General features: G+C 36.8%; 1 protein-coding gene across 14 annotated transcripts in view; it reads right to left on the minus strand.

Moving 5' to 3' along the window:
* Positions 1–16394, minus strand: part of LOC113526686 (ryanodine receptor 1) — a 90961-nt gene that overhangs the window by 15440 nt on the left and 59127 nt on the right. For 4 of the 14 annotated variants that reach the window (XM_053235117.1, XM_034305044.2, XM_034305041.2 and 1 more), the window contains 17 exons: positions 16024–16111; positions 15792–15884; positions 14731–14745; positions 10142–10312; positions 9579–9638; positions 9334–9468; positions 8603–8715; positions 8413–8509; positions 8212–8318; positions 8059–8110; positions 7640–7732; positions 5217–5316; positions 4894–4973; positions 4377–4453; positions 3085–3158; positions 2778–2795; positions 82–162 (listed from right to left, as the gene is read on the minus strand). In XM_053235117.1, the coding sequence (XP_053091092.1) occupies positions 82–162; positions 2778–2795; positions 3085–3158; positions 4377–4453; positions 4894–4973; positions 5217–5316; positions 7640–7732; positions 8059–8110; positions 8212–8318; positions 8413–8509; positions 8603–8715; positions 9334–9468; positions 9579–9638; positions 10142–10312; positions 14731–14745; positions 15792–15884; positions 16024–16111 (1454 nt within the window). The remainder of the gene's footprint in view (positions 1–81; positions 163–2777; positions 2796–3084; positions 3159–4376; positions 4454–4893; positions 4974–5216; positions 5317–7639; positions 7733–8058; positions 8111–8211; positions 8319–8412; positions 8510–8602; positions 8716–9333; positions 9469–9578; positions 9639–10141; positions 10313–14730; positions 14746–15791; positions 15885–16023; positions 16112–16394) is intronic. The other 10 variants (XM_034305045.2, XM_053235116.1, XM_034305048.2 and 7 more) reach the window with 6 other exon arrangements.

Raw genomic sequence — 16394 nt, forward strand, 5'->3', positions numbered from 1 at the left:
AAAAATGATACACATCAATTACACATGAATGTTTTATTCACATTTATTAACCATGTATTTCAATATTTATTTTCAACTTGCCATTATTGTGGCCCTCGCAAAGCAACTGCAGGAAACGGAAGAGGTCGCACGTGAATTCATCATCTGCCATCACTTTCTCATCTGCATGTGCACACACACACACACGCACGCACACGCACACACACACACACACACACACACACACACACACAGACAAAGTGAAAGCTAGATAGTGTTAGCTAAATAGCTAGATAGATAGATTAGATAGTGTTTGTGTGTGAGAACAAGTTAGACTTGAGTAGTGGCTCAAGCACTACACGCAGAAGAAGAAAGAGTTTCCATGCGATTTAATTTGTTAATGATCTCTGAACTAAAGAATGAAATGATAAGGGAAGCAATAAAGAGAAAGAAAGCAAGAAGAAATGCATCTTGTTTATATTTCAGAAAGGTTTTTTTTGAAGACAAAAAAGTACTTTGTGGAGAATTAGGTATGATTACACACACACACACACACACACACACACACACACGACACACACACACACACACACACACACGACACGTGACACAGCCCAAGACAAGCTGATAATCCCAGACAGCACATTGAAAAACACTTATATTACACAGATAAAAAGACAGACTCTGGACAATTATTGAAAATTGAATATGAACATTAACATTAACTTGGTCCATAGTGGTAACATGGTTACCGTGGTGCATGGAGAGATCAGAGGAGAGTTATGATGGCACATAAAGAGCTACACACACAAACACACAGTTGTGCAAGACAGATCTACTGCAACTCTTGAGTATACAATGGAGTAACACTGAGCTAAAAAGAGGGATAGAGTAGAGGAGAACCAGAGAGACACAGCCTGGGAATGAGAGTGGGTGTGAAAAACTACAATCTCATCCAGTGTACAATAACTTTTTTTTTTTTTTTTTTAATACTCAACAGTTAAGGGTCTTGCTCAAAGATCCAACAACGTCAAGCTGTTGAGATCTGAACTGATGATCACAAATACATTTTATAATCAATGTGGGTAAGGTGAAATAAATATGGACTGAAATGATGTTAATCGGTGTTGTTAGTAGTTGTGTAAATGATCACGGAATAGAAACAGGATCTAAAACACATCACAGCGGTGCCACAGGTAACTCTGTAGGACATCTGAGTAGGACAAACTCCACTGCAAAAAAAATGCTCAAAGCAATGTAAAAATGTGAGTAAACAACAAACAATAGTTTAGAAAGTCAACAGAAATATGGTATTAGCCAGATCCGTTACATTTTAGAACTCGTTTTAGAAAAGTAAACCTCAATGACACAAATTAAATATACACATTATATGTCCAAAAAGTGATTTATTCAAAGTTCATATATTATCAGTTTAAAAAACAATTTTAATTCAGTGTGTATTTCTCTTAATTTCGTTTGCATTTCTACCCATCACATACCTTTCAGAGTCTCTCCTTTTGATTTGTTTTTTGATTATGACAAATGTGGGGAATTCATATAGAATCTGAAATAAGCATTCTACAATTTGGAAAACATATAGTGTATTGAGAAAGTTTAATCGTTTATCATACTTAATTATATTGTTTTGCTATGAGACAGTTGGAAAAAAAACTTATGATCAACAATGATGCATCTTACTGATAATCAATACGGGTCGTATTCGTCGTTGAGTTATGCACACAATTACAAAAATGATGCATATTGGTATTCAGATCTCAGACGTAACTACAGATTTACACGCTATTCAGCATGAGCTGCACACACAGGATGGAGTTTGCTTAAAACAGAGGCGTCTCTCAGTTAAGCATGATTCTGATCTTGGACTTATGTTCATTACATTTGACAATAAAGAAAAATCGATCTGCTTCTTCAGTTTAGTCTGCATTTGTTTATCCTGTTTTTTTTCTTCCCCAAGGCTTAAAAAAAGACATCTGTACTCAAGAAAAATCTGGCAACCTCAGAACTGGCCTTTGAATTGGCCATCCAGAAAATCAATGCAAATACTTGGAAAATTTCTCCATGTAAATATTGGTATAACTTTTGCACTTAAGTCACCAGTTCTGAATATGAAGAAAAAAAATTACGCATAAAAAATTACACCTAACGACCTGACTATATAAAAGAAACAAATAGTGTGCAATGAAATCTTTTTTTTTTTTATGTTTCGTGGCTCCTAATCACCATGTAATGATAGTGAGAGGAACATTTCTCTAGAGCTGCAATTCATTTCATAATTTTAGCTGACACTGGTCACCACAGCTCTCTGTGATCTCCTTAGAGGAAACTGATCAGAAAAGAGAGGACGAGAGTCTTTCTTTCCTCACAGCCATTCAAAGAGCGTTGGAGTTACAGCAGATCTGTGACAGAGCACTCAAGGGACAAAATGAGCAAAGAAGTATTCCAGTCATTGCTAGCATGTTAACTGGACACACTAATAATTCAGTAGTCTCAAAGTACTTTCCATGGAATGTCTACACTGAAATCATGTTCCAGCTTTTGTTAATGATTTACAAGTGACATGATTTTGTTAAAGATGTATGATTTCAGCCGATATAGTTAATCGGACACTGTGACAATGACTGAAGAGTTCTTTTCTATTTTCCCTTGAGTGCGAAATGAAATGCAGTCAAAACTACACGCTACAAAGGAAACGTGTAAGTGTGGAAAATAAAGGGAGAAGACAGAAGGAGGTGGGACAGATGGGAAGAAAGAAAGTAAAAAATATTATTATTATTTACCCCGTTCTAGCTTGATATCTGAGAACCGAAAAAAGGGGCAAAAAGGAGAGGAGAGATATCAATATATAAAAAGATACACTGCAGTGGCTCTGTAGGGAAAAGAAAAGCTATACACAGAGCTAACACCTTCTGTACATTAAAAAAAAAAAAAAAACAAGTGATCAAAGCATACATGGTAAAGTATATACATCAAAAGTATATATTTTGATGTAAGCATTCTTTAAGATGATATTATAATGGTGCATTAATGTGGTCAATATATTCACTAAGATGTTTACAGTACTGTCAGTACAGTGCAGTGACTCACTTGTGCCCTCCTCTGAAACCATTCCAAGCCCTTCTGCTTTATTCTGCCTCTCAAATGCATTCAAGTCCAGAACACTGCAACACACACACACACACACACACACACAATAATCATTACTTAAATCACGCTTTAAGCAAAATCTAGTGCAGAAATTAAATTGGCTATTTTTTACATTGTGAATGGCTTTATTATTAATAATAATTTAATTTAATTTAATTTAATTTAATTTAATTTAATTTAATTTAATTTAATAACAAATAATAATAATTATTATAATTATTGTCTAGGCTCCATTTATCCTTTTCATGCATAAAGTATTTAAAAACATCCAGATTCTTTAGAATTTTTTTAACATAATTGCATGTCATATGAATTCTGAGTTATTCTAAATACCGCGTATATTAAAAAGTGAATGGTAAGAACACCATATAAAAAAGATAAAACTTTATTCCTGAAAAGGGAAAAAAAAACTCTTCCAATGTGTTTATAAACAGAACATTCAGGTCTAAAATATTTTATACAGATGACCAAAATGATAGAAAATATTATTTTTGAAAAGAAAAAAAAAAAAAATGTAGCCATATCCTTGACAAGTACAAAATTTATGCAGTTCCAGACTTTTGATGCAGCTGATTTTGGAGGTTAAAATGTAATCTAGCTTCAGGTAAAAATAAATAATAATAATAATAATAATAATAGAAAACCTATTTCTTTTTTTCCATTAAATTGGTATTTTGGTAGATCATTTGTAAACATAAACCAGACACAAGCTGCACTGAGAATGGCAAATAGCCTAGAGAGCAAGAAAAGCAGAAATCAGGATCATGATTTATATTCAATTAGCGTTAAAGTCTCAGGTGATTTCCATCTTGTTGTTTCCTAAAATCAGCCTGACTGTGCGTAAGTGTGGACACTATTCATGGAAGGGTTAAGAAAATCTTACTGTAGCTTTACTATGTAACATAGTAACATAGTTCTCTAGTTTTGACATACAAAGCAGTCTGCTCCAGAATTATTGGCACCCTTGGTCTGTTTGTCATCCCAGTGAAACATGAAATTCTAAACACTCAGGAGAAGTGAAACGCTATAATGAAAAATGCTTCAGGTACATTTCATGAGAATATCTAAGGGTCAATATCATCGCTTGTGCCAGTAATTTCTGACAAATATACAATATGTGTCAGGAATGACTTTTTACTTCAGTGGTGGCAGAAGAAACATCAGTGACTGCTACAGAAATAGACTGCTACAGAAATAAGGCTCAACTAAGGGTCAGAAGAGACGTCACCTACCTGCAGGTCTGCATGAGAGCCTGCAAGCTCAGGAAGAAACCAACGTCTTTCTTATCCTTAAGGTAATCCAGCATTCTCTGTGACAGATCAGTACAAACAAAGCAGTGAAAACCCTTAAATCAGTTCAGTGGTTTTAAACCCTGGGTTTTCAGTTACCCAGTTTAAGATTGTACATTTCAACAAATTTAAGGTAGTAAGGTGTATCACAGAAAAGCCAGTGATGAACAGGTAAAGGTTTCTTGATAAAGTCTTGGAATAAATCTAGCTTTGTAGATTTACACACTCACAAACATCATGCTCACACAATCCTGTCCATACTAGTCAAGTCATGTTTAGTGGACATTCTAAGATAAAACCAGGATTAAGCAGGATAGTAGTGCAAGGAAAAGAGAGAAATTAATCCCATGTTCCACAAAACTGATCATCTGATTTACTTAAAAAAAAGACTCGACTGTCAGTTAATTGTGTTTGGTTAGAGGACTTGTGAAAATTTCAGGACTTGTGAAGTGAAGCTTACCTGCTGAACATCACTGTTGCCTCCGTTAAGGATGGAGATGCCTAGCTTGAGAGTGGAAGACACCATGGCTCCAGGCTCACCTGGTACCAAACACACAAAAGATCTTTTAGCCTGTAGCTCTTTACATCAACATGTAAATCAAATTACTATTCAACAGTATATTCATTATTAAAACTAACACAAAACCATTTATTTAAATGTTTGCTGTATTAATAATTAGAACGCGACTAACTTCGCCACATACCATTTGTCATTTCATATTTGCGTGTGTGTGTGTGTGTGTGTGTGTGTGTGTGTGTGTATTTGTGTGTGTATTTGTGTACCTTTGCAGGCGCTTATCATCTGCAGTACCATCTCAGCTGCTCCACGGTCATGGAGTCGCGACTGCTGGTACAGGAGCCTCTGCTTCTCCATCTCCTTCTCCTGTTTATCAGAGAACAGCAAAGTGAGGCAGGAGCCTTGATCCATATACTCTAACCCCATTTACACACACACACACACACACACACACACACACACACACACACACATCTCATTTCACTTAGCCTGGGGGGTGAATCTACTTGATGCTGCTATTGATAATATTCTTCTGGTTTGACTTTGATTTTTTTTTTTATTATTATTTAAATGTTTGATTATTTGATCATTATTTTTAGTATTATGTATTTCTTTTTTCTTCCATTAAATTGTTTTTTTATATTTCTATATTTTCTTTTATGCTTCTTCCCCTGTGCTTTTTTTTTATTTGCCTTTTTGCTTTCTAAAGCACTTTGAGCTGCACTTTAATGTATGAACAGAGCTATATACACCATGTTTCTTCTTATTCTTATTAAACTTAAGTACATACATAATGACTTATTTATTACATATTTATTCATACTTCATTGTCTGAAGTTAACAAATGACTTTAAAAGTGTACTTTGTATTGTGCACGATGTGCAATAAAGACAGAAACAGTGATTTGCAATATGGTGATGCAATGGATCTTTCTAGATTTCTGACTTTTTCTGGCCCTGAAATTAGCTCAGCCCTAGCCAGAAAAGAGCTTCTTTAATTTAAATTAAAAATTTTAAATAAATATTTCTTTGTTTGGTTTATGGGTAACTAACATACACACACATGCACGTGCACACGCACACACACATACGTACACACACACAAACACACACCACCAAAAAACTGAGTGGTGTTATTGATGATTGTTATTTGAGCAGTTCACATCTGATGACATTTGATGATGCACAAACGTTTGACTACAGCAAACAGCCCTGGTCACGCCTATCAGTTATCTAACCTGTGATTAAAAAAAAGATCATAAATAAAAGCGACTGAGATCCCAAAATAAACACCGCCCACTAAAGCCTCTCCATCCTACAGTCTGTTGTATACCTAGTGAATTTCCACGTGAGCTCGTGGTGCTTTTATACGCAGTGTGAGCATATGTGTGTTGTGTGTATAAAAAAAAAGAGAGAGAGAGAGGATGTGTGAGGATACAGTGTGTCTGACTGACTGTGCAGGCTTTTACTGTAGTTCTTGGTGAGTACAGAGAGGGAGATTGGAGAATCCAATTAGAAATAAAAGACATGAAGAAGCAGCATGACACATGTTCTAAAACACAAACACCTTGTACCAATCCAGAGAAATCATTCAGAATTTACAAACACTCTTGCGTTGTGAGGTTGTGCTAATAAAATTGGAAGTTAATTAGCAAAGCCTTGCTATTGGAAATCTAGCAATCAAGTCATCCAAGTGATACCAGATTTCCTGGATTGGAATTAGGTTATAACTTCAAGCTTTTTTTTTTTTTTTTGCTTTGCTTAGTAGGTAGGTAAAGGTATAAGAGGCAAAGGGAAGCTGGTACAGAAACAAACACACACACACACACATACACTCACATACACACACATGCACACACATGCACACACACACACACATACACAAGGAAGGCTGAGTCTGGAGAGGTGGGACGGGACTGCTACTATATTAGGGGAAAAGTTAAGGAATGCTGTGTGAGTTGCAGTTTGCGTGTATGAGAGTGTATTCGTTGTCTCACATACAGATGCACAAACTCACACACACGCAAACTCCAGCACATACACACATCTAGTACTACATCTAGTACTACATGGTTTTAGAGGACAAAAATGCAGGATGTCTGGAAATGATTAGAAAACTACTATTTAAAAATTAAAAGGGTTATAAAAATACTATTTTTTTAACAATATTACAGTGTCCCAACAGACACAGGTTTAGTGTAAATATCAGATATACGCATTAGTGCCCTAAAAGCAATGCTGAACACGAGCACATCACTCTAACAGATGTTTGGTTCACTCTCCCAGTCTGATTTGGTCAAACATGTCTCGTTTGCTTTTATGCTTGTCCACGTTTTGCTTTCCATCTCTCTGCACTCGCTCTTGTCAGACACAGTAGACGTGTGACACGAAAACCAGGACGCAAAACTCGAAAGAGAAAAATCCAGCAAAGGTGTGCACAAGTCAGCCCACAGCATAAAGACAATAGGTGCAGGGAGAAAGGGAGAGAGAGAGGAAGGGAGAAAGGAGAGAGAGAGAGAGAATGAGAGAAGGAGGATCTGAAAGGAGAAAAAGACAGAAAAAAGGGGTGTAGGGGTCTAGGTGCGGGACGAGGGGGTGTGCATGTGCAGTGTTTTCTCTCGCTGTGTTCACTCAGTGCGTGGTTTGACAGCTCTCTCCGGTGGCGCGAGACCCCTTTGGACCCCCCATACCATCTCATTCTGCCGCACCTCAAACGATGGTTCCTCGCCCCCCTCCTCCTCCTCCTCCTCTCCCCCTCTGGCCTCCTCACCAATGTGGCAGCTCTGTGGGGAGAGAAGCTATAGTGACTTTCAACATTCATGACAGACCAAAAACATACCCAGAGTACAGCTGAGTCCACTACCAGGATCTGCTTTAATTTCATTATTAATTAGTAAGTAAGTAAAAGTAAGCAAATAAAATAAAATTAATTAATTAATTAATAAAATAAAATAAAATACATTGTGCAGTTCACCTTAAACAAAACTGGTGCCTGTTTTTATTTATTTATTTATTTATTTATTTATTTATTCAGGTATCTTATGCACATTTAATGAAAAAAAAAAAAAAACAGGCGCAAGGAAACAGGTGGATAAAATACCATACCTACCTTTGCCATAATATCAGCATATGCCATGTACAGGTGATCTACGTCGAGTTTTCTGCAGTAAAGACAAAATCGGATATCGGATATTATATGGACATAAAACTCCATTGATTACAGCAATATCAGCATTAGTGTCTGCTCAAGTGAAGGCTTTACGTTTTTTCAGTGAGAGCTGTGCGGCTAAAATGAAGAATGAGCTGATGCAGAGGATCTGGCTTGGCCTCGGTCTCTTCTTCTTCTTCCTCTTCTTCCTCCAACGTTTTCTGTGTAATAAAAAAAAAAAAAAACAATTCCAGAAATCAGAGCTAACCCTGTATAACCGAATTCTGAGAGCAAAGCAGATGAACACACACTCACAGACAGATCATCGATCATCTTATCCTCAAATGAGTAGCCCTCAGTCTCCAACCAGTTGCGCTTGTAACCGTCTAGGAACATGTTGGATCCCCGGTGCCTTTAGACACAACCAAGAAAGGTATGAGTAATACAGTAGGTGGTAAAGATTGTTGTAATGCCTTGCAGTTAGAGTAGCAAATGTGCCGAGAACCTTGGGATATTATACAGTGGAGTCATTCGGAAACATGCCACCACAGCCCGGCGACGCTGCTTAGACAACAGCTTGTGCCAAACCATCTTCTTGGATTTGAAAGGGTGTTCCGTCTGAGGAGAGATAATGCAACAATATCCTAAATATTTACACACACCTGTGAAGCATCATAATAATTAATGAACACTGTATTACTGCACCAGGTTTTAAAGCAGTAATCCTCATCATTAAGCTACCGTTTTGTTCGTAGAATACCCCAAACATTTCTAAGTTATGAAGCTTAGCAACCAAAGCTTACTGTTGAAAAATTACACTTAATAGCAGAAGAATTGATTAGTGTGAATATTATTAGTAGAATATAGTTATTATTGAACACTGCCTTTTATTATATCTTCGCTGGCATTTGAAAAAAGCCATTTGAGGGTGTGTTACAATGATTTTATGACAGGTAAGCGGGTTTTAGGCACTCTGTTTAAAAATAAAATCACTGTAATGAACGCCCCCATGTGGATTACTGCTTTATTAACACTCAGGTACATACATGTAATTATAGGAAATAAACCTTTCTCTGTCACAATTCTATATAAAAAATAGCAAATTATTAGTTTATATATATATATATATATATATATATATATATATATATATATATATATATATATATATATATATATATATATATTTTTGTACATGTGTTCATGTGCTTGTGTGTTTGTGTGTGTACTGCTTACCACTTCAATATGGTAAAGCACAGCAGAAACTTCCTGCACTCTCTTCACAACTTTCTCTGGATTTTCCGCATCCTCCGCCTTGCCTGAGGTTTCCTTATACAGAGCCATCTGCCAGCGCATGGAGGGGTCCTCCACCTACGCACAGCCACAGAGAGAATGAGATACTGTCCACACACACACACACACACACACGCGCACACGCGCACACGCGCACACACGCACACACGCACACCCTCCATCCTCACCTTGCCTTGCAGATGAAGGTTATTCTGCAGGAACTCCCTCACTTCCTCATCTGTGTCTTTCTGTAATGAGAAGAAAAATGAAGACTCATATCTTATCTCTTAATGTTTTCATCTAGCTTCCTTTTACCTCAGCTCTATATAAATAAAAGGAATAGCAATTATCATTCCACAAGGCTGCTGAATTCTCCAGTCTGATTGTTCAGAGGGTGTTGATTAATATTCTATAAGAGCAGCTCTGACAATTGTTTAAATCACAGGTTTATATTAATGCACTTCTTGTAATATGTCATACTTTTTATGTATAGTGACAACTTATTTACATGGACTTGTACGCTGGATAACGTTTATAATAATATCTACAATAACATAATCTAAGGCTATTAATAAACAGATAAAAACTCATATGGTCATATGGTTAACAAACAAAAGCATATAATCATGGATATAGTGACACTTTCTGTAAGGAGACATTTATTTAACATTCACGTTGATTAGTTTCCAACAACAGCACGCTCCTAAGTGTTTTATTCCTTACTTATTGTTTGCAATTAGTATTTCTTTACCAGAGAATAACGGATCTTTGCCAAGTTGATGAGCTCTTGATCTGCAGGAGAGCACATATTCAGCCCAATGGGCAGGAGTTTCTTCAGAGCAGCTACAATCAGCGAGGTTTGCACCGAGTAGCGATCACCACGCCGCTTTTTCTTCGTACGTTCTGCATCAGCGCCGCCACCCTGTAAAGATCTTATGTAGTTAGATGGCAACCATGAATATTCCCGAGGATTCCTATTCCTGGGGAATGCATGACACGGTTTATTTTACCCTAGAATTGGGTGCAAAAAAAGGGTTAAAAAGTATAAAAAATCTACTACAAAAATACTGATGGCAAAAAACAGTGAAAAAAACGACAATAGAGAAAATGTTCCAATGTATCAGCTATATTTACCTGAATATAAATTATTGAATTCTACAATATTTCTACATTGCCCTTTTTAAACCTTTGAAATATATTGCAAAAGAAGAGTTAAAAATATATAAAAATATCTACCACTAAAATACTGATGGCAAAAAAAAGAAGGAAAATGACAATATAGAAAAAAATTCCAAAGTATCAGCTATATTTACCTGAATATAAATTACTTAATATGAATTAAAAAAATATTTCTACATCGCCCATTTTTGAACTTTTGTAGCATGTGGCATTTTCATTTTTTCTCTTTTTCCTTATTTTTTTTACATTATTGCTTATTTTGCAAAAAAGAATGAGGGTGATTTGTGTTGTGGGGAAATGATCAGTATATTTTAACTGTTCTACTGGGTAACACCATGCTTGTCAGGCAAAAGTTAAACATTAAAACCCATTACAAGCTAATACTTTTAATTGTGTATTGCAGTTGCAGAAGTGCAGTTTAGAGGCAGCAGGAGTTAGAAGTGAGAGAGCAGGTTGGAGAAAGTGTTGCTACACGCATGACGCATTTCCAGTGTTAGTTGCCCACCCTCTGGCACAGCACACTCAAAAACAAGCAGCAGGCTACAGAAGCCTTCTGTCTCACCCCAAACCCTCTCACTCACCTACACACACAAACACACACACATGCATTCCACTGCTGCAGGTGCAGGACGCAATTACTGACTGTTATCTGCTACCGTGTGAGTGTGTGCGTGTGTGCATGTGCTTGTGTGTTAGGAAAGGAGGGACCAGAGGAGATCACAAGTGATGGTCCACTAATGACCATCCTCCAGCCCAGCAGCAGAGTGTGTGATTCTCAAGCCTGGCCTCCTTAAATCAAGAGTATATAAGCCCTTAGGCATTTTATGAAGATTGACTGGGTGAGTTGGGTGACATCATCATTTACATCTAGGGAACACTTTAACCCTGCGTCGTAAGACTGACATAACCGTGTCATAAAGGTCTCATGGAAATAGGCACATGCTGTCATGAGTTTTTATTATATTACCATTATGAAAATCTTTATAAATATTTCATACCATGAACATATTCGTTTCTGATGGACAGGCAGGTATCAATTATTTTTCTTTTAAACCACATCCCTGTTAAATAATTCCGACTTCAAGGTTTATATTAATGCGGTCCGTCCAAAACGTTATTGTTTCTGTAATAACGTACACAGGGACTTACATGGTGGCCACTCAATATAAAGGGATTTTATGAAGATGTGGAATTGTTGATATGGTGAAGCTTTCTGTGAGGAGATTTATTTCTTTAAGGAGATTCTGTGTAGAGTTTATTTAACAATTTTGGAAGGAGTCTCCAGTGTCAGTGCTTGTTACGCTCAGAGGGAAAGCTGTAAATTTATATTTTCATAAAGTTTGTTTGCCACTGGAAAAGTCTTCAGGACAGAGAGCTTTGCAGTTTCTTTGTAGCATGAAAAGCTGGATTTTTTTTTTTTGTCTTATTAACTTCAAGAGAGAAAACTAGAGGCTGCTGAGGGAACGACTGTTTAGAGCTGCTATAACATTGGAAAGGTCATATTTGGTAGTGGAGAACGCAGGATTCAAATACACGTCTAGGGCTACATAGGAAAAGCCCAGTGCCTCAGACTTTTGTTTCGTTACAGTCTGCTAAAACACTGTGAATGTTCTTGTCTTAGTGAATGTCTTAGTCAACTGAAAATGGAAACCTATGGCACGTATTCAGTCAATACTTATTTTTGCGGTATCGAAAACGTATGGTATTGAGACACCACTGTATCTTATCATATCAAGGTGAATTGTGTGTATCATTACACCACTAACTGCTATACAACAGGACATGCATTCAGGTCTATAAATATCTGGACATTGACAAAGTTAGCTAAAGTTAATTTAGGAGTTGAAATTGAATAATTAATATGAGACTTTCTGCTTTAAGATAAACAGTGTATGACTTCCAGCACTTCTTATATGTGCATAATCAAACATGATATAAACATAATCATAAATTATCATTTTTAATACTTGGTTGCACATTCTTTGCAGTTAATGACTGCCTGAAGAATGGAACACATAGACATCACCAGACGATGAGTTTCTTCCCTGATGATGGTCTATCAGGTCTTTCCTGCAGCTGTCTTCACTTCCTGCTTCTTCCTGGGGGTGTTTGCCTTCAGTTTTGACTTTAACAAGTGAAATGCATGCTCAGTTGGATTCAGGTTGGGTGATTGACTTGGCCATTGCAGAACATTCCACTTCTTTGCCTTTGAAAGTAACCCAAGACTTTTTAAGTGTGCTTCTGGTCACTGTCCATCTGCACTGTGAAGCTCCATCCAATGAGTTTTGAAGCATTTGGCTGAATTTGAGCAGATAATATAGCTCTATACACATCATCCTGCTGCTTTTGTCAAGGGAACCAGTTCCATTGGTAGCCATACACTCCCATCCCATGACATGAGGTGGTATGCTTCAGATCATGAGCAGTTCCATCCCTTGTCCATACTCTTCTCTTCCCATCATTCTGGTACCAGCTGATCTTTGTCTCATCTGTCCAAAGGACATTGCTCCAGAACTGTACAGGCTTTTTTTTTTTTTTTTTTTTTGATGTTTTTGAAAACATCTGGTCTAATCTGGTCTTCCTGTTTTTGAAACTTACCAGTGGTTTACATCTTGTAGTAAACTGTCTATATTTACTCTGGTGAAATCTTCTCTTGATTGTTGACTTTGACACAGACATGCCTACCTCCTAAAGGGTGTTCTTAATGTGACCAGCTGTTGTGAGGGGGTTTTTCTTCACCAGGAAACAAATTTGTCCATCATCTACTACAATTATTTTCTGTGGTCTTCTGGGCCTTTTGGTGTTCCTGAGCTCAGCAGTGCATTCTTTCTTTTTAAGAATGTAACAACTAGTTGTTACATGGTTGATCTCTCTTATTGGTTTGTTTTGATTTTTTATCCTAATGATTGCTTGCTTCATTGGCAGTTACTGCTCTTTGCACTTCATATTGAGAGTTACAAATGCAAATGGCACACTTGAAGTCAACTCTATAACTTTTATCTGCTTATGTGTAAGTGAAATTACGAGGAAATAACAAACATCTGGCCATGCAATACCTGAACAGCCAATTGTCCAATTACATTGGTCCATTAAAAACTGGGGGTCCGTAATGTATAAGAAAATTCATTCCTACAACATCATATTCATTATTTATACATATAAACTGTGGTAAAGAGCTAGAATAACAATAACTGCAGTATGTCAATGTCCAGATATTTATGGACTTAACTAACATGTCATGACAACTCATGACAGCGTATGACACATTACGTGTTTATGATGTGGTTGTGTAATTCTTATGGTACAGAGACCAGGTGAAGTGTTACCTAAATCTGCAATCTTTTGATCAATTAAAATAAGCTGTTTGAAAGGTATTTTAGAAGTACAATGCTTTGAGTGAATTAGAATGAAGGGGGGTCAGTATCAGATGAGAAATAGGATGAAATTATAAAGTCATGCGCACCCCCTCCACAAAATACCCACATTTTCCATGATGCCACACTGACGATATATAAAATATTTTCTAAAATCTATGACCAGATGCATGATGGGCAATGATGTATTTGTATTTGTATAAAGAATAGCTAAAAAGATCAGATGATTAACAGAGAACCCTGCAAGAAAGCTTCACCACCAAAGTTGACAAACAAGAAAATGCAAGAGGGAAAGAAAATTAAAAAAAAAAAAAAAAAGACAGAGAAAAGAGGTAAACTGCAACGATCTGCAGCAAACAAGATCCAGCAGGTGGCAAACCCATCAAACTCATCAACTCACTGGCAGGGCAATGGGACTCAAACCCAGCAGCAAATGAGCAGCTGAACAGAGTGCCATGATCCTGATCCTGCAAACTAGAGCTGAGAACTTTCATCAACAGTTTTTCAAATGCCTGCTCACACACACACACTGGCAACGAGTGAGTGGCACATTCTTAAAATGTGGCATTTATAATACATTAAGAATTTGTCTGCAGCTAAAGGACATACTTATGATAACTGATTTGTTATATAAAAATGGCCTTATCACTATGTATTTTCAATAAGAGTGTGTGTAGGTGTTTTTCCTGATGTGCCAGTGTGTGTGTGCAAGTTTGATAGAAAGCCTCGGCGATGTGGTGCCATGCGAAACAGCACAGCTTTTTGTCGTGCAGAAATGTATTCTGACCTCTCCATCCCCAGCCTAGAGAACCCGGCGTCCACACCAGGACAGAACGCACACACACATACAGAACTCAGTGTTAATATCCCGGCTCCATGTGTATTCAAAGACAAAAGATGGAGACAAAACGGCAACACCAGACAACAAGAGATACTGCTGCTGCATACCGACAAGTTTTTCCTTAGAATAAAGCAAGCAGATCATGACAAAAGAACAGAAACTTAGCTAACTTTAACACAACATACTGGTCTAGCTAAATTTCTGAGATAAAAAGAACAGTATGAAACATTAGGGGTAAGTGATATCAAAATATATTATCACACTTTAAAAATTCACAATACATTGAATATATATCTATATTTAGTTTTGCTAACAAAATGCTACTAAAAAAGTTGTTGTGCAAATAGTGCCTTGCATAAATATGCACCCCCCTGTTCCCCTTGACCTCTTGGTCTTCCTCTGACTAATGCCGTCTTTACCGAGTCACTGACTTTTTCTGGATGGCCTCCTCTAGGCAGAGACGTGGTTGTGTCATATTCTTTCCATTTTTCAATAATAGATTTAATGGCGCTCTGTGAGATGTTCAAAGTTTGGGTGTGCATTTATATTGAGATCACATGACACTTTAACTGCACACAGGTCAACTCCATTTAACTAGCTATGTGACCTCTAATGGCAACTTTTTTCACCAGAACTAATTTAGGGATTTCACAACATCAGGATGTCAAAATGATACTTTTGAAATCACAACTTTTCTAATTTTTATTTGTAAATAACACTGCAAACTATATTTACCCCAACACACACTTTTCAATATTGAGAGAGGTGAATATTTATGCAAGACATAGTATATATTTGAAAATCCACGGGTTCAATTACTATTTTTTTTTTTTATTTTATATCTATACAAATTAAATAAACACAAGGGAAGCAAAGTGAGAACAAAAAAATAGAAAAGCGTCCTGTGACATCATTACTGGGCTAAAATAGATCATCATGCCTAGCTCTTAAGTATAAAATTGTCACTCATTAAATTATTGTGCTCATGCCGTCAGATGATACCTCACCTTGCTCATCTTACTCTTGCTGTCAGCGGTGAGGAAAGACATGTTATTAATCTCGTTCATCACCACAAAGTTCTGCTCCTCACGCTTGAAGTTCTGCAAAGTTCACAAAAGCACAAACAACAGCGGGTAGTGTTTTACAGTAGATGACTATTTGTAATGAGATAATGATAATAAAAAAAACATGATGTCTTTAGAGAAGGTGAGTTTAAAATGTGGCTGCATGTAGACTCACATGAGATTTCGACCAGAAGATGAAAACTTCTCCCACCATCCTGAACAGGTCTTCAGCATCAGGATCAGGGCAGGTTAGCCACCTCGCCCTTCAAAAACACAAGATATGAAGTTACAGCTTGGTTTTGTTCATAACCACATACTACCGTAATAAAGATCTTCAAAATATGCAGCATAAAATTAGCATTTAAATATGTTTAAATATTAGAATCTAATAATATCACAGTTTTATGGTATTCATCGACCACTTAAAAACACACAAGACGATGGTTAAAATTAATGCAAAAACGTATCACGGAGTCTTTGTACAAAAGTGTTGTTGCATATCCTTGTCTATTTAACAAAAAACAAAGGGAAAAAATGATCATATCC

The sequence above is a fragment of the Pangasianodon hypophthalmus genome, chromosome 6 (assembly GCF_027358585.1).
Source record: "Pangasianodon hypophthalmus isolate fPanHyp1 chromosome 6, fPanHyp1.pri, whole genome shotgun sequence".
NCBI lineage: Eukaryota > Metazoa > Chordata > Actinopteri > Siluriformes > Pangasiidae > Pangasianodon > Pangasianodon hypophthalmus.